General features: G+C 69.8%; 8 protein-coding genes across 8 annotated transcripts; 3 read left to right on the forward strand and 5 right to left on the reverse strand.

The window, feature by feature from the left end:
* Positions 1-24: 24 nt before the first annotated feature.
* Positions 25-720, forward strand: RHOBADRAFT_42066 (uncharacterized protein; the record flags this gene model as incomplete). Its single annotated transcript, XM_018414002.1, has 3 exons — positions 25-307; positions 372-437; positions 518-720. Coding segments are annotated over 3 exons (552 nt in total), but the record flags the coding sequence as incomplete, so codon positions are not given.
* A 264-nt stretch (positions 721-984) lies between these two features.
* RHOBADRAFT_51839 (uncharacterized protein) lies at positions 985-1,734 on the reverse strand (the record flags this gene model as incomplete). The annotated part of the gene is made up of 2 exons (XM_018416039.1): positions 985-1,368; positions 1,449-1,734. 2 exons carry the CDS (start codon positions 1,732-1,734, stop codon positions 1,016-1,018), a joined length of 639 nt encoding a protein of 212 aa, XP_018272903.1. The 3' UTR covers positions 985-1,015.
* A 2,130-nt stretch (positions 1,735-3,864) lies between these two features.
* On the reverse strand, positions 3,865-6,664 carry RHOBADRAFT_51840 (uncharacterized protein; the record flags this gene model as incomplete). Its single annotated transcript, XM_018416040.1, has 5 exons — positions 3,865-4,515; positions 4,604-4,723; positions 4,800-5,996; positions 6,064-6,564; positions 6,650-6,664. The coding sequence occupies 5 exons, from the start codon at positions 6,662-6,664 to the stop codon at positions 3,865-3,867; spliced, it is 2,484 nt and encodes an 827-aa protein (XP_018272904.1).
* Positions 6,665-6,814: 150 nt separating this feature from the next.
* On the forward strand, positions 6,815-9,337 carry RHOBADRAFT_51841 (uncharacterized protein). Its single transcript, XM_018416041.1, has 4 exons — positions 6,815-6,882; positions 6,963-7,073; positions 7,142-8,056; positions 8,137-9,337. The coding sequence occupies exons 1-4, from the start codon at positions 6,864-6,866 to the stop codon at positions 9,231-9,233; spliced, it is 2,142 nt and encodes a 713-aa protein (XP_018272905.1). The 5' UTR covers positions 6,815-6,863; the 3' UTR covers positions 9,234-9,337.
* Positions 9,338-9,360: 23 nt separating this feature from the next.
* RHOBADRAFT_34302 (uncharacterized protein) lies at positions 9,361-11,141 on the reverse strand (the record flags this gene model as incomplete). Its single annotated transcript, XM_018413186.1, has 7 exons — positions 9,361-9,614; positions 9,690-9,813; positions 9,879-10,292; positions 10,364-10,539; positions 10,656-10,669; positions 10,752-10,860; positions 10,988-11,141. 7 exons carry the CDS (start codon positions 11,139-11,141, stop codon positions 9,514-9,516), a joined length of 1,092 nt encoding a protein of 363 aa, XP_018272906.1. The 3' UTR covers positions 9,361-9,513.
* Positions 11,142-11,445: 304 nt separating this feature from the next.
* RHOBADRAFT_51843 (uncharacterized protein) lies at positions 11,446-15,125 on the reverse strand (the record flags this gene model as incomplete). The annotated part of the gene is made up of 2 exons (XM_018416042.1): positions 11,446-11,730; positions 11,849-15,125. The coding sequence occupies 2 exons, from the start codon at positions 15,123-15,125 to the stop codon at positions 11,672-11,674; spliced, it is 3,336 nt and encodes a 1,111-aa protein (XP_018272907.1). The 3' UTR covers positions 11,446-11,671.
* Positions 15,126-15,690: 565 nt separating this feature from the next.
* Positions 15,691-17,317, forward strand: RHOBADRAFT_51844 (uncharacterized protein; the record flags this gene model as incomplete). The annotated part of the gene is made up of 3 exons (XM_018416043.1): positions 15,691-16,427; positions 16,528-16,675; positions 16,761-17,317. The coding sequence occupies exons 1-3, from the start codon at positions 15,720-15,722 to the stop codon at positions 17,315-17,317; spliced, it is 1,413 nt and encodes a 470-aa protein (XP_018272908.1). The 5' UTR covers positions 15,691-15,719.
* A 235-nt stretch (positions 17,318-17,552) lies between these two features.
* On the reverse strand, positions 17,553-18,058 carry RHOBADRAFT_51845 (uncharacterized protein; the record flags this gene model as incomplete). Its single annotated transcript, XM_018416044.1, has 2 exons — positions 17,553-17,842; positions 17,933-18,058. Coding segments are annotated over 2 exons (395 nt in total), but the record flags the coding sequence as incomplete, so codon positions are not given.
* Between the last annotated feature and the right edge of the window lie 1,985 nt (positions 18,059-20,043).

Here is a 20,043-nt window from a genome sequence, read left to right on the forward strand (position 1 = left end):
ATGACTATTCCATGACCCCCCAGGGTCTGCTTGCCCGCAGACTGCCACGGCGCTCTCGCTCGTGCCGGCATCAAGCGCCCCAAGGTCACCATCACGGCCGACGACCCTCGCCTGACGGCGGGCAAGCCCGACCCGGCGCCGTTCCTCCTCGCCGCCAAAGAGCTCGGCATTCCCATCGAGAAGTGCCTCGTCTTCGAGGACTCGCCGTCGGGCATCAAGGCGGGCGTCGCCTCGGGCGCGCGCACGATCGCCATCTGCACGAGCCACCCGGTCGAGAAGATCAACACGCAGGGCGCTCACTACATCGGTCCGTCCTCGCTCCCTTGCACTTTTCCTCCGCCGTCGCTGACCGGCTCGTCCTTGCGTCGCAGTGCCCAGCCTCGACTGCGTCCACGCTCGCCGCAACAAGGACGGCTCGATCCGCATCACCATCGACGGTACGTCTCGACCTCTCTCTCTATCTCTCGGATCGTCTCACTCGCGGCCCGAAACTCACGGTCCTCCCTCGCGCACGCAGCTCACCCTCCCGACCACCCTCGCCACGGCTCGCGCGGCTCGTTCGTCAGCGTCGCGCCCAACTGGCGCGATATCCAGCAGGAGCAGCGCTCGAAGAAGCTCGCGGCCATCAACGCCGCCGGCGACAAGAGCAACTCGTCGATGCTCGGCGGCAGCGCCAAGTCCAAGGCTCGCGGTGACGGTACCACCCAGGCGAGCGCGTAGGCTTGCGCGCTCGTGCCCTCCCTTTCTCTCGCATCATGAGCTTGGGCTCTCTCTCTCTCTCTCTCTCGGCAGCGGCACCCTGTACAGCCCCCTCTCTTTTGTCGCTCGCCGCGCCTCGTTTCGCCCCAACCCTCCCCTCATCCTCATGCCCCTCACTCGATACCGATTTGCCGCCAGGCTCTATGCCCACCTCTCTCGCAATGAAGCAGTGCCCCGTCTATCTGCGTGTCGAGCTCGCCGTCGAAGAGAACGAGAGCGAGAGAGAGAGGGAGGATCACAAAGACGATTGCAGGGTTCACTCGTCCTCGCCGAACGACAGCTTGCCGATCTTCTCCTTGGCCTTCTTCTTCTCCTTCTTCTTGCGCTTGAGCTCCTTCTCGGCGTCTCGCGCCGTGTCCTCGGCCGTCTTGGCCGCCAATGCCGCCTTGCTCGCTCCCGCTCCGGCGCCCTTGCCCGCGCCCACCCCTTCTCCCTCGTCCTCCTGCGACCTCTTGACGGCGTCCGCCCAGTCGCCCTGCCCTGCTCCCGACACGCTCTTGCCCTTTGCGCCCTTGGCGCCGGTCGAGAACGAGAGCGAGCCGCTGCTCTTTGCCCGCTCGGGTTCGGCGGCGCCGGCGGCGAACGGGTCGGGGGCGTCGTTCGCCTTGGCTGCGCGCGAAAGGAGACGTGAGTTGGCCCGACCGACTCTCGTGGGTGCGCAAGACGAGGCTCGAGAAAGAGAGACGCACCGTGAGCTCGCAACCGGTCGACCTCGTCCTGGTCGATGTGCTTGCCCTCCTTGAGGACGACGACGGTCGCGCCGTCGAGCTCGTCGTCGCTGTATCCCGCCTCGTCATCGCTGCCGCCTGGCCGAGTCGGGACCGGTGGCCTCGAGCTCGGCGCCTGGCCCGAGAGAGCTGCGCCGATGTTGCGCAAGAAGGACGGCTTCTGGTCGACGTAGGACAGGCCGCGCAGGGCGTTCTTGGACGGCCCGGATTTGGGGTCGTCCATCGGGTCGCGACCGCGCTTGGCCATGGTCGCAGGCGACTGGTCGAGTCGAGGAGGAGGCGGGGGCGGTGGGGGCGGGTGGCTCGTGGGTCGCGGGCGCAAGCGGTAGCGCGGTGGATGGGTCGGCAGAGTAGTCTCGAGGTGCTCAGGCCCAGCAGTGCGGCTCTTGCGGGAGGTGGGGCAGCGAGACGAGGCGCCGAATGTTCATCGCTCGTCGTCGTCTCTGGCGCTCTCGCACTGCTCGCCCTCGTCGCGAGGAGGCAATCCCGCTCTCCAGCACACCGCTGTGTTCAGCGAGGCAGCTCCACCAGCCTTGCCGCCGCCCGAGTGGTCGCCTCTCGCCTCCGCCCTCCTGCCCTCGCGCTCGAAGAAGGCCGCGCTGCCGGTGCGGCGTCGTCGTCGAGGTTGGCCAGGTGAGCCAAGTGTCCCTCGTGTACGGTCCGATTGACGACGATGCCCTGACGACCTTGCCCTGCCCCGTGCCGCAGGTCTTCCCCTCGCCCTCCTCTCCTTCCCTCCTTCCCCCCTCCTCTCCTTCCCTCCTTCCCCCCTCCCTCTCCCTCGGCCGCATCCGCCTACTGCTCGAGCCGCACAGCCCCTCGATCGCCTTCATCGTCTGTGCGTCTTCGACCCGCCCTGCCGCGTTGCACCGCTGCGTCGCCGCCCCACCCGGGCTTCAAGTTCGCCCGCTCCGACCCGCTCCCGGACGACGGCGCCTGTTCGACAAGGACGGCGCGTGGTGCAACGGGTGCGGGACGACGCAGGAGGCGCTCACGGAGCTTTTCGTACCACTGAGTGCAACGAGCGGCCTTTTCTCGATCCTCTCGCTTTCGGTTTTCGCGAGAGACGGCGAGAGAGCAGTCATGCGGAACGGCGGCTTCGTCGACTGCGGCAAGCGAGAGAACAGATGGGCGTGTCCGCCCTTTTGCTGTCCGCATTCCCTCGCGGCAGATGCTGTCGCGAAAGTGCTCTGAGCGGCCAGTCCGGGACGGCGGAAGGTCCGCGGCCAGCGTGCGGACGACGCTCGCGCTTCGTCTCACCTTTCCGAACGGTCAGAGCTCCTGTGGACACTGCTGTGAGTTACTGCGTCCCCTCTGACGAGCACGAGAGCCGCTCGTGGCTATGCGGAACCCAGAATCGAAGTTTCCGATGTGGAACGGCCTCATCCTGCGACCAAGTTCGACTTCTCCCTTCCCGCGGCGTCCGCTCTCGCTCGTTACGCGACAGCTATGCAGAACCTGCTCTTCGCGACTGGGCGGGCACCACCACTACCTGCCCTCGACCTCCCCACCCTCCTCGGTCCTCGAGCCACGGAAGGCGGACGGTCACCTGCGAGGAGCGCGGGACCTTCTGGGGGCTCAAGGTCGAGTACGGTCCTTGCCGTCGTTCGTGCGGGGCCTACGTCCGTTGAGAGGACAGGAGAAGGCGAGGCGGGACGGCGGCGACGCGAGAAGAGGAGGAGAACCGAGCGGCCGTGCAGGAGGACGTTCTTTGCACCTCCCTGTTGTTCTACGCCCACTCTCTTTGCACTCTCCTGTTGTGCGCTCACTCGAGTCGTGTCGTGGATCCCAGTTCGACGTCGCCGGTCCTCTCGAGAGCGCTCGCAGGCTCTCTTCGCGACCTTCTCAAGTCCGCCCTTCTCGAGAGAACGGCTCCAGCTCGCCCATATGCCTCGCTCGGGCTACGCAAAGCTTCTTTCAGTCGTCGCACACGTCAAGATCGAGCTGGAGGTGCGCTGCGACGAGCAAAGGGAAAGCGACGCAGGCGGGAAAGCTCGCCGCACGAAGAGGCAGCGTGTGCAACGATGCAGCTCAGAAGCAACGACGACAGGGTCGCCGACCTCTTCGACTGTGCGTGGGGCATGCGAGAGCACCCCCGCACAGCTTAAAGCGACAGCGAGAAGCTCAGGAGGCTGGAAGAAGGAGCGGACGATAGTGCACGGGCCTCTCTCTGTCCCGCGCTCGAGGGCTGCGAGTGTCGCCCGTCCCCAAGCCAGACACACAGGAAGCTGTGTCGTACCGCGCACCCCGTCTTACCAGCTCGACGAGGCCAAGCTGCGCAGAGTGAATCTCGCCCGGCTCGCTCTCACACGTGCGCTGGGAAGGACTCGCGCAGTGTTGCGCATCTACCTCGTCGACGTACTACAGCTGCCACCGTCTAGTGCTCGACGACAGCTGGCGCCGGCGCCGGCCCCGCCGCCTCACCGCCCTCGAGCCCGTCGTTCCCGCCGGCTCCCGCCGCCTCGCCCTCCTCCCCTCGGTGCCCGACCGGCTGCCCGGCAAACCTCCTGCGGAGCGTCTCGAACCGCCTGCGCTGCTGCCTCGACACGCTCGGGTTGGCGCGCTCAAGCGCGGCGGCGAAATGGCGCATCTCGACGCGCGCCTCGAGCTGGGCCTGGGTCGCGCCGGCGCCGAGCGGGCCGCCGGCGCTCGAGCCGAGCGCGGGGCCGTCGAGGTCGAGGTCGAGCGCGGCAAAGAGCTCCTTGACGGCGCTCGTGGCCGCCTCGCGCACGAGCGCGGCGAGGTCGGCGCCGCTCAGGCCCTCGGCGCGCGGGTGGTGCGCGACCTGGACGAGGTCGACGTCGCTCGCGAGGGGCGTCTTGCGGGCGCACGCGCCGAGGATCTCGACGCGCTCGGCGGGCGTGGGCAGGTCGACGTACAGGAGCTTGTCGAGGCGGCCGGGGCGGCACATGGCCGGGTCGAGGATGTCGGGACGGTTGGTGGCGCCGATGACAAAGACCTGCTTGCGGGGCTCGAGGCCGTCGAGCTCGGTGAGGAGCGTGTTGACGATGCGGGCCGACGACTCAGACTGCGAGAGAGGAGGGTGTGCGTCCGCAGCGTGAGTGAGTGTGCGCGAGAGAGGGAAGGGGGACGAGGGGGAGGAGGATGGGACGCACGAGGCTGTCGTCGCGCCGAGGCACCATGGCGTCCAACTCGTCGAAGAAGATGATGCACGGGCTCGACGCACGAGCGCGGGCAAAGACCTGGCGCACGGCGCGCTCCGACTCGCCGACGTACTGCGCGACGGAGAGAAAAAAGGAAGCGATGTCAAGGACCGTCTCGAGAGGGCGAGAGAGCGAGAGGCGGGCGCACCTTGTTGAGCAACTCGGGGCCCTTGACGCTGATAAAGTTGGCCCGGCTCTCGTTGGCGACGGCCTTTGCGAGGAGCGTCTTGCCGCACCCGGGCGGGCCCCACAGGAGGACGCCGCACGGCGCGTTGAGGCCGAGGAGGCGGAACACGTCTGGGCGGCGGATCGGGCGCACGATGCTCATGCGCATCTCGTCGCGCACGGCCGACAGGGCGCCGAGGTCGTCCCAGGTGACGTCGGGCACGGTCGTGAAGCCCTCGCGCTGCGACGAGGGCTGGACGATGGTGAGGGCGCGCACAAAGTCGGCGTTGGTCAAGGCGATGGACGACAGCTGGTCGGGCGTGAGGGACGTCGGGTGGGCGCGCAGGAACGAGGCGATCGGGAGGGCGGCGAGGGAAGGAGGGAGGGTCGAAAAGGGGAGCGAGGGGACGGCGGCGAGGGTACCGTCGCCTGATGATGCGGATGGAGGAGGAGCGTCCTCGCTCGGCGTGACGGTGCCCGGCGTCGGTGCCGCCGACGAGAGCGCCGACGAGTCGTCGACGATGGCCGGCTCGGCGTCCTGCTGGACCGCCTCGACGCCGGCCATCTCTGCGTCCTCGCCGCTCGCCGCCTGGAGGAGGCCGAGAGCGCCCTCGCCCGTCGCGAGCTCGGGCAAGAGCGCGGCGGCGCCGTCGGGCCCGAACTGCTCAAAGATGCGCTTGACGGCGATGACGCCGGCGGCGCCCGTGAGGGCGCTCAGGTCGGCGCCGACGTAGCCCGGCGTGCCCTTGGCGAGGAGGGCGTAGTCAAAGTCGCCCGACAGGCGCAGCTTGCCCATGAGGACGCGCAGGATGCGCTCGCGGCCGGCCTCGTCCGGGACGCCCATGGTGATCTCGGCGTCGAAGCGGCCGGCGCGGCGCAGGGCCGGGTCGAGCGAGTCGGGGCGGTTGGTGGCACTGATGACCATGACGGGCTTGCCGTCCGTCTTGTCCCACGCGAGGTCGTCCATGCAGGTCAAGAGCTGGGCGACGATGCGGCGCTCCATCTCGCGCTGGGCCGTCTCGCGCTTGGGCGTGATGGCGTCGATTTCGTCGATGAAGAGGATGCAGGGCGCCTGGCGGGCCGCCTCCTCGAACGTCTCGCGGAGCGTCTTTTCCGACTCGCCCGACATGCCCGACACGACCGAGGGCGCCGAGATTGAGATGAACGGGAGGCCGAGTTCCTGTGAGCGAGACAGAGAGGGTCAGTGAGAGGCCTGTACGAGACATGGTCGAGAGCGAGAGACGCACTCCTGCGATAGCGCCGGCGAGCATCGTCTTGCCGCAGCCTGGCGGGCCGACGAGGAGGACGCCGCGCGGGGGGCGGACGCCCGTGTGGAGGTAGACCTCGGGGTGCATGAGCGGGAGGGCGACGAGTTCGAGCATCTGCTCGACGCAGGCGTCGACCCCGCCGAGGTCGGCGAGGCGGGTTGTCGGCGGGGCGTGGGTCGGGTTGGACGACGAGCCGGCTGCGGGGCGTGAGCGCTTTGGGGTGGCCGGGTCGCGCGACGAGGTCGAGGGGCGGAGCTTGCGCTTGACAGGTGCGGGTGCTGGTGCGAGTGGGGATGCGGGAGCGGGAGCGGCGGACGAGGTCGAGGCTGAGGGGGCGGTGTTGTCGGTGGACGACGAGGGACCGGCGACCGGGGTCGAGTCATCTGCGGTGGCGAGGGGCGAGGATTGGTTGAGGCTGAGGTTGTTGTTGCGGTTGCGGTACGACATGCCCGACAGCTGGCGGTTGAGGTGGAGCATGGCCTGCGGCGGGTGAGGGTGCGAGGTGAGCGGGGGAGGTGGACGCGGTGTCGACGAGGCGAGAGAGGGGGAGGGAGTGGGAGCTGACCTGGTTGGCGCTCATAGTGGGCTCGCTTGAAGCTCCAGCAAAGGGGTAGGGCGACGACGAGGACGAGTTGACGCGGTCGAGCTGATGAAGCGGACCTGGCCGAGCTTGGGCTGGTTCGCGTCCCTCCTCGCTCTCTCGCTCTACTCTCCCCTAGTGCCCAGGCAACGGGCCAGTCGCTACCTCGACCACACCCACCACCACTGACTCGCCCGCCATGGTCAAGATCCGCAAGAGTGCGCTCCCCCTCCCTCCCTCTCCTCCTCCTCGCCGCACAGCCACATCGAGCTGACCCCACTCGCCCCCCCTCGTGCAGAGACGTCCAACCGCGTGCCCACCCGCATGCGCGCCAAGATCAAGCACAAGGTCGCAGAGTCGCACCGCAAGCAGAAGAAGCACGCAAAGACCGACCCCACCTGGAAGAGCAGTCCGTCCACACCTCTCCCTCTCTCCCTCGCCCTCGTGCAGCCCTGACCTCTCTGCAACCACCCACAGACAAGCCCAAGGAGCTCGGTATCCCCAACAGCTTCCCATACAAGGACCAGCTCCTCGCCGAGGCCCAGGCCGAGAAGGCCCGCGTCGAGGAGGAGAAGCTCCAGCGTCGCGAGGCCGCTCGCCAGGGCGGCGCATCCGCCACCCTCGCCTCGACCGCCGCCCTCGCCGCTGCCCTCGCCGCCGACGCCGAGCGCGACGAGGACGACGACGACATGGTCGACGACGACGACGTCGAGAAGCAGGTCCAGGACGCGTCGCTCAAGCTCCACGCCAAGAGCCTCCGCAAGGTCCTCGAGATGAGCGACATCGTCATCGAGGTCCTCGACGCGCGCGACCCGGTCGGCACCCGCTGCCGCGCCGTCGAGCGCGAGCTCAAGAGCCTCGACGGCGGCCGCAAGAAGCTCGTCCTCGTCCTCAACAAGATCGACCTCGTCCCGCCCCAGGTCGTCCAGCAGTGGCTCGCCCACTTGCGCCTCCAGGCGCCCACCATCCCGTTCAAGTCGTCGACCCAGCAGCAGCGCAACCACCTGTCGGCCTCGTCGTCGGCCACCCCGCAGTCGGCCTCGGGCTCGTCGACCAAGCCCCTCATGGAGCTCATCAAGGGCTTCCGCCACCACCCGACCAACCCGGGCGAGGGCTCGACCTCGGCCGCACCCGTCAAGCAGTCGCTCACGATCGGCCTCGTCGGCCACCCCAACGTCGGCAAGTCGTCCTTGATCAACACGCTCAAGCGCAGCAAGGCGTGCAGCGTCGCCCCGACCCCGGGCTGGACCAAGGAGGTGCAGGAGGTCGTCCTCGAGAAGGGCGTCCGCGTCCTCGACTGCCCCGGCGTCGTCGTCGAGGCGCGCGGCGAGATTGAGGCCGCCCTCAAGGGCATGATCAAGCCCGAGTCGGTCAACGACGCCAAGGGTCCTGGTCCGTCCTCCCTTTCTCTCTCATTCTCGAGTCTCGCACACGCTCCTGTGCCCGAGACTGACCTCTCTCCTCGCCCGCAGTCGCCGCCATCCTCGAGCGCTGCTCGCCTACGCACCTCCAGATGCTCTACAACATCCCGCACTTCCCGGCCAACGACACGACGGCCTTCCTCCTCGCCGTCGCTCGCGCCAAGGGCCGGCTCCGCAAGGGCGGCGTTCCCGACCTCGACGGCACGGCGCGCTCGATCCTGCGCGACTGGGTCGCCGGCCGCATCGCCTACTACACGGCGCCGCCGACGGCCGCTCAGACCGAGCAGCTCAAGCTCGCCGCCGCGCCCGAGGCGAGCAACGTCGGCACCGTCGCCGAGGACGACGTCGGCGGCGCGAGCCTGCACGCCGCGTTCGCGCCCGCGTTCGACCTCGGCGCCCTCTTTGGCGAGGCCGACGCCGTCGCGTTCGCTGCCGGCGGCGAGGGCACGGCGGGCAGTGGGCTCGCCGGCGGCAAGGCGGTCAAGATGCGCGAGGGCGCCCTGGGCGTCGAGACCGACGACGCCGACGTCGGCTGGGCTGTCGAGGACGAGCAGCCGGCCGTCATGGACGAGGACGACCTCGACCTCGGCGACCTCGTCGACGACGACGAGGCGCTCGAAGACGACGACGAGGAGCTCGAGGAGGACGACGAGATGAGCGAGGACGAGCCTGCCCCGGCGCCGACGGGCGTCAAGGGCAAGCGCGCCGCGCCCGGTGCGTCGTCGTCGCGTGCGGCGAGCCAAATCATCTCGGTCGCGCCGCCGTCCAAGAAGAAGAAGCAGTCCAAGTCGGTGTCGTTCTCGTCGGCGCCGCTCGGGCCCACGGGCTCGACTCTCGCGCCGGACGCGTCGGCGCCGAGCGCGGCGACGACCAACAAGGCGCAGATCGCCGAGGAGGCCGGCGCCGTGTCGGTCAACAAGAAGGCCAAGCGCGACGCCAAGAAGGACAAGAAGAAGCTCGCGAAGCAGTCGGCCAAGCTGCGCGACGAGGTCAAGCAGGCGACGCGCGAGTTTGGCGACGACGTCGAGCTCCCGAGCGGGCCGCGCAAGGCCCAGACGATCAAGGGCCGCGTCACCGACTCGTACGACTTTGGCGCCTTCCTCAACCAGAAGAAGCGCGAGGCCGGCGACGACGACGTCGACATGTGAGAGGCGGGGCGTGCGCAGGGGCGGTCTCTCGTTCTTCCTTTCTCCGGGTTGTGTGCCTTGTCTCTACTGCCTTCCTGTAACACCGTCGCATCTTTGGACCTCTCTCTGTCGAGCCCGAGCGAGCGAGGAGAGAGAGAGAGCCGACCGACTCGTGTTGCTACAGGCGCGCCAAGAGAGAACTACACAAAGAGGGGACGCGTCTAGACCGAGAGAGAGCGAATGAGGGTGCGTGTGCGAGGGCGAGGTGAGAGGTATGAAAAGGCGGGAGACGAGGTTGCGCTCACTTGGACCCGGCGCCCTCGAGCGCCGAGACGATGAGGAAGGACGCGCCCGCGGCGAACGCGCCGACGAGGAGCGTCGAGATGGCGCCGTACGTGTAGCCTGTGCAGGTGAAAGGGCGAGTCAGACTCTGTTTGCGACGAGGAAGAGGCTCGAGAGGGAGAGAGTGCGGCGCACCCGAAACACCGATCGCGGCACCGGTAAAGTACGTCTTGAAGATGCCAAAGACGAGCAGGACGACGCTCGTGATGGCGATCGACACCATGAGCGCGTCGAAAGCCATGTCGATGAAGAAGTACGGCTGCAGAAGAGGGTTCGAGGTGAGTGTCCGCTCGAGGCACAGAGAGGAGCGAGAGGGGGACGCACCAGGAGCGGGACGAGACCGCCGAGCAGGTACGAGATGCCGATCGTGAACGCCGAGATGAAGAGGCGTGCGTCGGTCGTCTCCTCGAGGCCCTCGCCGAACTTGAGGAGGAAGGCCGTCAAGCCCTTGTCGTCCTCGTCCTCGTCCTCGCCCTTGCTCGATGCCGACGAGGTCGGCAGGAGACGCCGCCGCTCCGGGTCGCTCGAGTCGCCGCTGGAGAAGCGCGGGCGACGAGCGACGACGTTGAGGCACTGGCGGACGATCGAGGGGGGCGCTTCGGGAGGGGGAAGGCTCGCCTCGACCGACAGGAGGGCGCCGGCGACGCGGCGCGACAAGGCGGCGTCGACGCCGAGGGGCGACAGGATGGCGTTGACCTCGCGCTCCATCTCGCCGGCGCAAGAACGAAGAACGCGCTCCTGCAAGGAGGGGAGGGCAAGGTCGGAACGGGCTAAGGGGCAGGGCGAGTTGAGGAACGACGCAGACGCACCCGCGTGTTCTTCCTCAGGTAGCGGTAGTGGTCACGTTCGGCTTGTGCCGACAGGTACCCGCCGACGCCCATGCTGAGCGCGCCGGACACGAGCTCGGCGATGCCGGCCGTGTAGACGAGGCGGGACGACCCGAGCGACGACAGGCCGGCGGTGAGGGCGAACGGGACGGTGAGGCCTGTGGGAGTGGGCAGGTGAGCTCGACTGCGCTACGGAAGCTTCGGGGCAAGGTCTGCAGGAGGATCGACAGGCCGAATGGGAGGGTTCGGGGGTGAAAGGTGGACGGCGACGCACCATCGGCGAGACCACTGCAGGTGGGAGGGGCAAGAGAGGGACTCAGTCAGTACGTCGCACGGGTACTGGGAGCACGAGAGGCGAGAGGGGACGCACATGATGCAGTCTCGAACGATGTCCGGGTTGATGAGGTGCCGCTCGTCGTCGCCCTTGAGGTCCCGGCAGCAGACGGTGCGCTCGCGGTTGTGCAGGTCGCACTTGGCCGCTGCTCGTAGACGGCACAGGGGCGAGCGTGGGCGCGGCGGGCAGGGCGAGCAGAAAGTGGCGGGGGGCGGAGATGTGTCAGCTGGCGCTCTCGCACCTGACGAGGGCTGGAGAGAGCTGGGACGCACCGAGAGGGACCTCAGTAGTGCTGCCGGCACCCTGGAGCGACCACACGGGGGCCGCCGAGCCGTCCTGGGCGCGCTTCGAGCGCGAGGGGAGGGCGACGGCAGCTCCAGCGCCGCGCGCGGTGCTGTCGGCGACGGGTTCAGACGGGGCAGACATGGATCGAGTCGAGAGTGGCCGAGGCGGGCAGTGCTGCAGCCGTGCGAGCGCGAGCTGAGAGGTCGAGAGAGAGAAGGAGAGGGGCGAGAGCACCGCCCGCTGCGTCGAACCCAAAAAGCCGACCTGATCACTCGCAGGCTCTCCTTTGCAGACGCTTCCATTGGCCCTGACCCCTCTGCGGACCGCGGATCTTGGTCAGAGACAGCCGTGGCCCCGCCGCCGTCGCTCCTCCTCGTCGCTACCTTCGTCGCTTCCTCTCCCGAGCACGACCACGCCATGCGACTCTCGGAAGGGACACAGAGAGGCCGTGAGGACGCGCTCGAGTTGCACGAGAGCAGCTACCGCAAGTCGTGCGGCGCCACGAGGACGACGACGCCGGACCGTGCGCGGCTTCTGGCGGGCGACGACGACGCGGCGGCGAGGTCGAGGACGACGGCGCTGCAGCTCTGGTCGGTGGACGTAGACGGTGACGCTCGAGGGTCGCAGCTGGTCGTCGAGGCGGGAAGGACGATGGGCGATGTCGGCGCAGTTCAGCCACGAGGCGCCGCGGCGGCGAGGCTCTCGAGCACCTCGAGCATGACGCCGCTGTCTGTGGCAGGAGAGAGGACATGTCAGTCCCTAGGTCAAGCGCCAGCACGAGCGCAGAGAGTCCCTCGAGGCCGCTCGTGCGCCCGACGGCGACAGAGGAGGAACGAGCGCCGACTCACTAGCCATTAACGAGTGATCCGCCCCCTCGACGACCCTGACCTCGCACCCCTTGTCCCTCGGCCCCGCCCCTGCGCCCGCCAGGCCGCGATCGAGTTCCCGCTCGAGCCACCGCACGCTCGCGAGCGAGATGCGGTCGTCCCGGTCGCCCGCCCACACCTTGCACCGGTGCGGCACGTCGCCGTACGCAAAGCCCATGCCGCTCGATGCGCCGGCGGCGGTGGCGGGCGAGGCACGCTCGAGGAGGACGAGCAGGTCGGCCGTGGCGCCGCTCGAGGACGACTCGGCGTGCGAGGCGCGAAGGAGGCCGTCGATGAGCGCTGCGGGCGGGATCGTGCTGCGCTCACGACCTGCCGACACTGACGTGACGGCGCCCGACGATTGCGAGTGCGTCGAGGCGACAGAAGGGAGGCGGTCGCGGCGAGGGGCGTCGGACGGGGTGCCGGGACGGTGCGACGAGGTCGACGCGGCTGAGGGCGTGAGCGAGGGTCGGCGAAAGGATGGTGTCGTCGGTGATGGTGAGGGCGACAAGGAGAAGAGGGACAAGCGGCGAGACGGGGCTGCGGGGAGGCCGCTCGGGGCGAGCTTGCGCTGCGAGGCGGACCCGGTCGTCTCGGACGACGACGGCGGCGGCGAGGAACGGGCCGAGCCGCCGAAGAACGACGCTCGTCGACTCGTCGACGAGGGCGAGGGCGACAGGAATGACCGACGGCTGCCCGGCGACGTCGTCGCCTCGAGCGGGTCGGCGCTCTCGTTGCCCGGTGAACGCTTGGGCGAGCCGAGCCCGCCGCCGCCGAACAGGCCGCCCCAGCCCGACTTGAGCCCTTTGCTCTTCGACGCCGAGGACGGGGCGGACGACGAGAGCGGCGGCGGCGTCGCAGAGGGCCCGGCTCGGATGAGCCGCCCGTCGGGGTACAGGAGCTCGAGCTTGCGCGCGTTGGTCGGCGAGCCGCCGTTGAGGAGCGCGACGCCGTGTCCTGCTTCGGCGCTCCTGCGCTCCTCGGCGCTCTCGAGCTCGTCGCCGTTCATGAGGCGGCCCGTGCGCGCGTCCCACCCGACCGGCGCGAGCTCGAGAGACGGCGGCTTGCCGAGCCGCCAGCCCTGCACCTTCCACTCGGCGGCCTGCGCCGCCTTGAGGACCGACGACGGGACGTGCTTGAGGTACCGGTACGGCCCGGCGAGCGAGTCGGCCGCGCTCGAGACCCAGGGCGCGAGGAGGTGCAGCGGCCCGCTCACGCGCCCGACGAGCTCGCCGTGGAGCGCTGCCGCGACGGCGTACGGCGCACCGGCCGAGTGCGCGAGGACCGAGAACGGGCCGTCGAGGGCGAGGTGCGCGGGCGAGACGAGCTCGGCGACGACGCTCGCCCACTCGACGAAGCCGCGCTGCGTACCGGCGGGGACCTCGCCCGTGCGACCGAGCCCCCACCGGTCGACGCAGATGAGGCGCAGACCGAGCGCGTCGGCGAGCTCGTCGTACGGGGCGACGAGGTACCGGACGGCGTTGAGGCCGAGGAAGACGAGGACCGGGTGGCCAGTCGGGGACCCGACGTCGGCGAGCGAGACGGTGAGGCCGGCGTTGGGCGGTCGTCGAAGCGTGAACAGGCGCGTGAGGCGGGGCGACTTGAGGAGGCGCGCGAGCTCGCGCTCGCTCTCGAGGGCGTGGACGGGAGCGGCCGAGGACGGCGAGGAGGCGTGCTGCTCGGGCGACTGGATCGACGAGGCGGTGTCGCGAGATGGACTCGTGACGTCGGACGCGAGTGCGCTGGGCGAGACGAGGCCGGACGGCCGGGCCGCAGCGCTCGAGGACGACGCCGCCTGCCGCCCGGTGACGAGCCCTCGAGGGACGGCCGCGCCGCGCAGCTCGACGTCGAGCGAGTCGACGCTGCTCCTGCCGGCCGTCGACGAGGCGGATGCGGCGCTCACCTCGCGCGCGCGACCGACGGCGGGCACAGCAGGGCCGGCGCCCGGCGACCCTGACGACGGCGGCGGACTGGATGACGCCGACGCTCGTCGTGTCGAGAGGTAGGCTGGAGGGGCATGCAGCGCGATGATCTCCTCGATCGACTTGGCGCGAGAGGGCGTGCTCGAGTCGGGCACGGCGAGGGACGCGGCAGGTGACGAGGCCGGGAAGGGGACGTAGGCGAGGAGACGTGGAGGCGAGGGTGAGGGTGGATGAGGTTGAGGAGCCGCATCAGAGGGAGAAGAGGGAAGGAGAGGTGGGTCGAGGGGCGGAAGAGCTCGGCGGGTCGAGCGAGGGGAGAGGCCCGGCGAGGGGACGAGCGACAGCCGGCGGATACCGCCCGGCGGCGTCCTCGGCGTCTCGAGCAGGCCTCCTCCTGGCGGCGGCGTTGTCGCCCGTCGACGAGGGCTCGGGCCGTCGTCGCCGAAACCCGCGACGCCGCCCTCGCCGCTGGGCCGCCTCGGCTCGGGGCTCGTCCCCTCGCGGTACGCCCGGCGCAGCTGCTCCGGCGTTCTCGGCCCATCTCCCCTCGCAATCGCCGTGCTCGTCATCCACGGCCGGTCGATCGCCTTGAGCGTCTCCTGCCGCGCCATGCTCGGCGCGCCCGTCACGTCCTCGCCGCCGTACCCTGGCTCGCCCGACGGGGGGAACAGCGGCGCGGCGAGCTGCGCGGGCGTCGGTACCGCGTCGAGGCTCGCGAACGACGTGTCCGAGGCCGAGCTCGCCTCGCGCGAGTGGTGCGGCGAGGAGGACGGCGACCTGCGCCCAACGACGGCGCGGCGACCGCTGCCGAGAGAGCTCCACTCGCTCGGCGCGGCCGAGTCCTCCGTGCGACGGGGACGCGGTACAACGTTGTCCTCGGCGTCGACGGCGCGGCGAGCGACACCTGTGCGTCGCAGGCCGTCGACGAGCGCGTCCACCTGGGTCGACCCGACGTGGGTCGGTGCGAACGCGCCTGCGGCGGCGGCCTCGGTGCTCAACAGCTCGCTCGCGCCCGGCTGCAGCGAGCTGACCTTGCCGTACATGCTGGTCGGGCGGCGGTTGAAGGCGGTCGAGTGAGGACGCCCGCTGCGGAGCGTGGCGGCGGCCGAGGTCGACGGGACGCGACGCTGATGCGGCGAGTCGGCCTCGACGACGGAGAGCATCGAGTGACGGCTGGAAGAGGTAGAGGGCGTGGGTGCAGGCGTGCTCGTGTGCGAGGTGGACGCGTGGGGAGGCGGATCAAGGTTGAGGCTCCGAAAGGTGGTCGGTCGAGGCGGGGTGGTGAAGGCTGGCGGCATGGGCGTGCGGCTGGCGATGCTCGTGCCGCCCGAGTGCATGGTGGGGGAGCGCTGCGAGTCGCGCTTGGCGGCCCTCGAGATGACAAGTGAGGTGGAACGAGGGGGGGTGCGTGTGGGGTGGCGCGGTCGAGGGACAGCTGCTGTGGTTGTACGGTGAGCGTCGGCGGGCTTGTACAGGGATACAGTGGACGTACCGAGGGGAAGCAGGCCAGTCGAGGGCGTGTGGAGCGGGCGACAGGCAGAATAAGATGAAGATGAGGTCGGGTGGATGGAGGGACGTCGGCGAGGTGGCGCGGGCGTGTCTGCGGTGGCCCAGCTATGGACGACTGAGCAGGTTGGCGGGCACACGGCCTGGGTCGGAGCAGGCGGTAGAGTGCGAGAGAGGGAGCGGTGCCGACTCCCCCACTCTCTCTCTCGCTCGTGCTCCTCACTCTCGGCACAGCTCGCACTCGCTAGCTGAGTAGCTCGCACACTCGACCGTACCGCGTCCTTCATCGCCTGCACCCGTACCCCGTCCCGCTGCCTCGTTCTCGTACGCCCCCCTCCCTCTTCTCCTTCGGTTCCAGTGACGCACGCTCACCTCACTCTCGACCTCCGTCCGCAGCTCGTACTCGCCCAAAGCCGCACGCCACAATGTCGAACGAGTCGGACCAGGTCACCCTCGACACCCCGCACCTGTCGACCACCGTCCTCCCCTACGGCCACCACATCACGTCGCTCGTCGTCGACCACAAGACCGACGTCCTCGCCGGCTTCCGCGACGCCGACGTCTACCACCACTCGATCTCGAATCGCGCCTTCCTCAACGCCGTCGTCGGCCGCTACGCCAACCGCCTCCCCTCGGGCGAGACCCTCCTCTCGACCGGCGCCAAGCTCCACCTCCCCGGCGCCGCCGGCGTCTGCCTCCACGGCGGCGAGGCTGCGTTCGACACGCTCCCGTGGGCCCCAGTCGAGCGCTCCCAGTCGCTTCTGTTCGCCCAGGACGACCCAGACCACCCGGTGCCGCCCCCGCCGTCCGACCCGAACGAGCCCGTCTCCGAGTCGTCGACCCTGCACCGCCTGTACTCGCCCGCCGGCGCCGAGGGCTTCCCGTGCTCGCTCGAGGTCGAGGCCCTCGTCGTCGTCCTCGCGCCCGTCAAGCGCGACGGCGCCCACACGACGGCCGAGGACAAGCAGGGCACGAGCCTCGGCAAGGTCAAGGTCGTCCTGAGGGCCAAGATCCGCGAGGACGGCGACGACGACATTGCCAAGGGCACGCCCGTCAACCTCACCGTCCACTGGGGCTTCCGCCTCGACGACGGCAACGATAAGGACGTCCTCGGCCACCACCTCTGGCTCGACGTGCGTCGCCCTGTCTCTCTCCTCTCTCAGCATAGCCTCACGATACTGACTCTTTGCTCTCTTCCTCTCTCGCCCTCGTCATCGCCGTCACCTCTCGCAGTCGAACAAGCTCGCAGCGCTCGACGATTCGGGCCTGTCGACCGGCGCGCTCGAGCCCGTCAAGGAGGGCTCGCCGCTCGACTTTTTCTCGCAAGGGCGCGAGGGTCCGCACAGAAAGATCGGCGACAAGTACCCCGAGGGCGGCGTCGGTGCGTCGCGACGAGTCCTAGCGCTTCGTCCGTTGAGCTCGAGGGAGCACGGCCCTGACTCTTTCTCTCCCGCGCCGCTGCACAGACCGCAACTTCCTCTTCTCGCACCCCTCGAGCTCGCTTCAGCCGTCGCCCCTCGACCAGCCGACGTCCGAATCGTCGCAGTGGTCGCCCCGCCTCCCGACCACCCCTCAAGCGATCCTCACCTCGCCCTCGTCGCACCTCTCGCTCCGGTTCACGTCGAATCAGTCGTCCGTCCAGGTGTACACCGCGCCCGGGCTCGACGGCACGGGCCCGGTCCGCAAGGAGGCGCACGGCGGGCCCGCACGAGACGCCGACAAGGACGGCGCGGCGAGTGCGGCCAAGGACCGCGCGACGAGCAAGGGCGACGGCTACGGCGCCGACTCGCTCGTGTTCCTCGAGTTTCAGGCGCCCGTCGGCGCCGTCGTGCACGCTGCGGGCGCCCACAGCGGCGAGGGCGAGCGGCCAGAGCTCGCGCGGTGGATGCGCGAGCGCGCCGAGGCGCAGGGCGTCAACCTCGACGAGGGCAAGAAGGGCAGGAGCTGGGAGGCCGACACGCTGTTGCGCAAGGGCCAGGTGTACGAGAACTGGGTCGAGGTCGAGGTCGTGCGGCTCGAGTGAGCGACGAGCGGCGCGAGCGGGTCCGGCGGATGGACGACGGGTCGAGGGCGCCGAGGGCGGCGCAGCGTCGGCTCGAGCCGTTAGGCGCGTCGTATGCGGGCAAGTCTGTAGATGTCGCAATAGAAGCCTCTCAGTCGCAGCCTGGCCGCTCCCTCTGTCGTCCTCTCGAGAGGAAGCAAGCCTTGCGTCTCTCGCTCGTCGTCGCTCGCGCTCGAATCCATCGCAAGTCTCGACTGATGAGCACAGAAAGCACGTGTTACAACACTCCTCGAGGCACACTGCCAACACGCCCGCCCGACCCCAAGCTCCCTCCTCGCTCGCCGCTCACCGAGTGAACAGCGACCACAGCTCCTCGTCGTCCTCCCTCCTGAACGCGCTCGAGATGCTCGGATCGGCCTGGATCCTCGTGCGGGCGATGGCGGCGGCAGCGGCGGCCTTGAGGTCGGCGGCGGAGGGCTGTGGTCGTTGAGGCGCCGAGGAGGCTGAGGGCTGGCGGGAAGTGGTCGAGAGGGTTGGCGAGGCGGGCTGCGCGTGCATCGGTGTGGGTTAGTCAGTCCTGCGAGTCTGCGCACGAGCTCGGGGAGCGACCGAGAGGCGGAAAGCTGGCCGACGCACCTCGTTGACCGACTGCGACTGGTTGAGAGGGGAGGCGGCGCGAGGGGCGTTGCGCTGCACGGGGGTGCCGAGCAGGCGGGCCTCCTTCATGTCGGGCATCGTCGCTGTGCACTGCGCGGCGCAGAGGCGAGGGCGCGAGAGGTGGAGAAGCGAGAGCGGCGGCGAGAGCGCGACGAGGAGGAGGGCTCGCGTCGACAGCGAGTGTTCAGGCCGGCTGGACCCGTGGCCGAGTGATACGTAGACGAAGCCTGCACCCGCTCAGCACTGCCCTCGTGTCGCTCGACGATGAGCCGCCGCCGCGACACCGCTGACCCTGATCGGGTTCAAGACTCGCGCCCTCTTCCACCCGCCGAGCTCCCGAGTACTGGCACTGCTGCCCGAGCACAGAGCGCACAACCGCAACCAGCACCGTCCCCGCCAGCCTCGACGCGGTCGCGCCCGTCGTCGTCGACCTCTTGCGTCAAGCGGCTCATCTGCTCCCGAGCATCTCGCGGCGTGGCACCCGCACGGCAGCTTGAGCACCACCAGCGCACCCAGTCGTACGCGTGGACCCGCCCAGACCTCTGCGATCAACCTCTGGTGCGTCCCTCGCCTTTCTCTCGCTCCCCTTCTTCCCCCGCTCGAGGCGCTCATCGCTCTCCCTCACAGGCGCTGCCGACGCCGTCATGCACGGCCCCGACGACCGCTACCGCTCGCCACCACCGTCCCATCCTTCTCGACCTCCCGGCTCGTATCATCCCGCACAAGCCGTCCGACCGCTCCCCTCGCCGCAACTGCCGAGCCCGCCGCGCAACTTCTCGCCCGGTTCGCCGCCGGCGCCCACCATGTACTCGCCCTATAGCCCACATGCGGGCTCGCCCTCGCTCGGCCACGGCGCGGCAAGCGGGTTCCGGCCGCAGCCGCCCCCGCCTCCAGGCGCCGACGAGCGGTGGAGGAGCGCGTCGGGCACCTCGCAGCGGTGGCAGGACCCGCCGTACACCGGCTCGACGTCGGTGGCGCACGATGAGCGAGGCGCCCAAGGGTACCGCAGGAGAGAAGGGTCATCGGTGCGCCCTCGCTCTTTCCTCTCGTTCGCTCGCACGAGCCGACGCACTGACTGCTCCCGCCGCCTCTCCGCAGCCTCTATCGCCCGCATCAGCGTCGCAAGGGCGCAACAGCTCGCCTCTACCGCCCCTTCCGCCCCGCATGTCGCCCTACTCCCCTCCACCTCCACCCGCGTCGGCCCCTCCTCTCCCTGCTCGATACTCTCCCTCACGGGAAAGGAGCTCTCGCTCGCCGTCCGCCCCCTCGCCCAACTCGCCGACGTCCCTTCCGCCCGGCGCCTTCTGCACGGCGACGAGCGACCTCGAGTCGCTCGTCGTCGTCCCTCTCGGCTCCGTCTCGTCCGCCGCCGCCATTCGCGACCTCGTCCTGTCGCGGCTGCACATCGCCGACGAGGACGCACCGCGACACGCGTTCCACCTCACGCGCATCGGCGCCGGCGAGGGTCGCCCGACGAGCGACGCCGAGCTGTGGGACGCCGTCCGCCAGAGCGCGGCCGGCGAGGGCCCGCAGGTGACCGTGTTCGTCAAGGAGGTCGTCCCGCGTCGCGACAATGCGTCGCCGGAGACGGGCCGCAGCGCGGCCGAGTACGCGAGCGGGCTCGGGCGGCGAGAGCGCGAGCAGCGCGAGCGGGAGACGAGCGGCAGCAGGAGGGGCAGCAGCCCGACGGCGCGGCACCGCAGCCCGTCGCTCGTTGGCGACCTGGACGAGTTCGGCGCACGGCGAGAAGGTGGCGGCTTGCGCAGCGACCACGCGCGCTGGCCGTCCGGGAGCGGCGGGAGCCACCACGGCTCGCGGCAGACGTCGGCCTCGTCGGTCGAGAGCTCGCGCGTCGTCGCCTCGCCCCAGTCGCTCGGCCAGATGAGCCCGCCCATCTCGGGCGCGTCGCCAATCGCCGGCTCGACCGGGTTCCGCACCGTGTCGGGCTCGAGCGGCCCCCTCAAGACGTCCCCGGACGACTACTTTCACGTCCCGGTGCCGCATCCGCCTCAACCACGCTCGGCCCAGTCGTCGCCCAACCCGAACGCCGGTGCGGGCTCGTACCAGCCTCAGCCGCAGCGCGCCCAGCA

Source organism: Rhodotorula graminis (assembly GCF_001329695.1).
Source record: "Rhodotorula graminis WP1 unplaced genomic scaffold RHOBAscaffold_3, whole genome shotgun sequence".
In the NCBI taxonomy this organism is placed as follows: domain Eukaryota; kingdom Fungi; phylum Basidiomycota; class Microbotryomycetes; order Sporidiobolales; family Sporidiobolaceae; genus Rhodotorula; species Rhodotorula graminis.

What these genes read in the sequence shown, in the direction of transcription:
- RHOBADRAFT_51841 (XM_018416041.1), top strand. An exon ending in CGACCCCACCTGGAAGAGCA is followed by an intron (nt 7,074 to 7,141) that starts GTCCGTCCACAC and finishes AACCACCCACAG; the next exon opens with ACAAGCCCAAGGAGCTCGGT. An exon ending in CAACGACGCCAAGGGTCCTG is followed by an intron (nt 8,057 to 8,136) that starts GTCCGTCCTCCC and finishes CCTCGCCCGCAG; the next exon opens with TCGCCGCCATCCTCGAGCGC.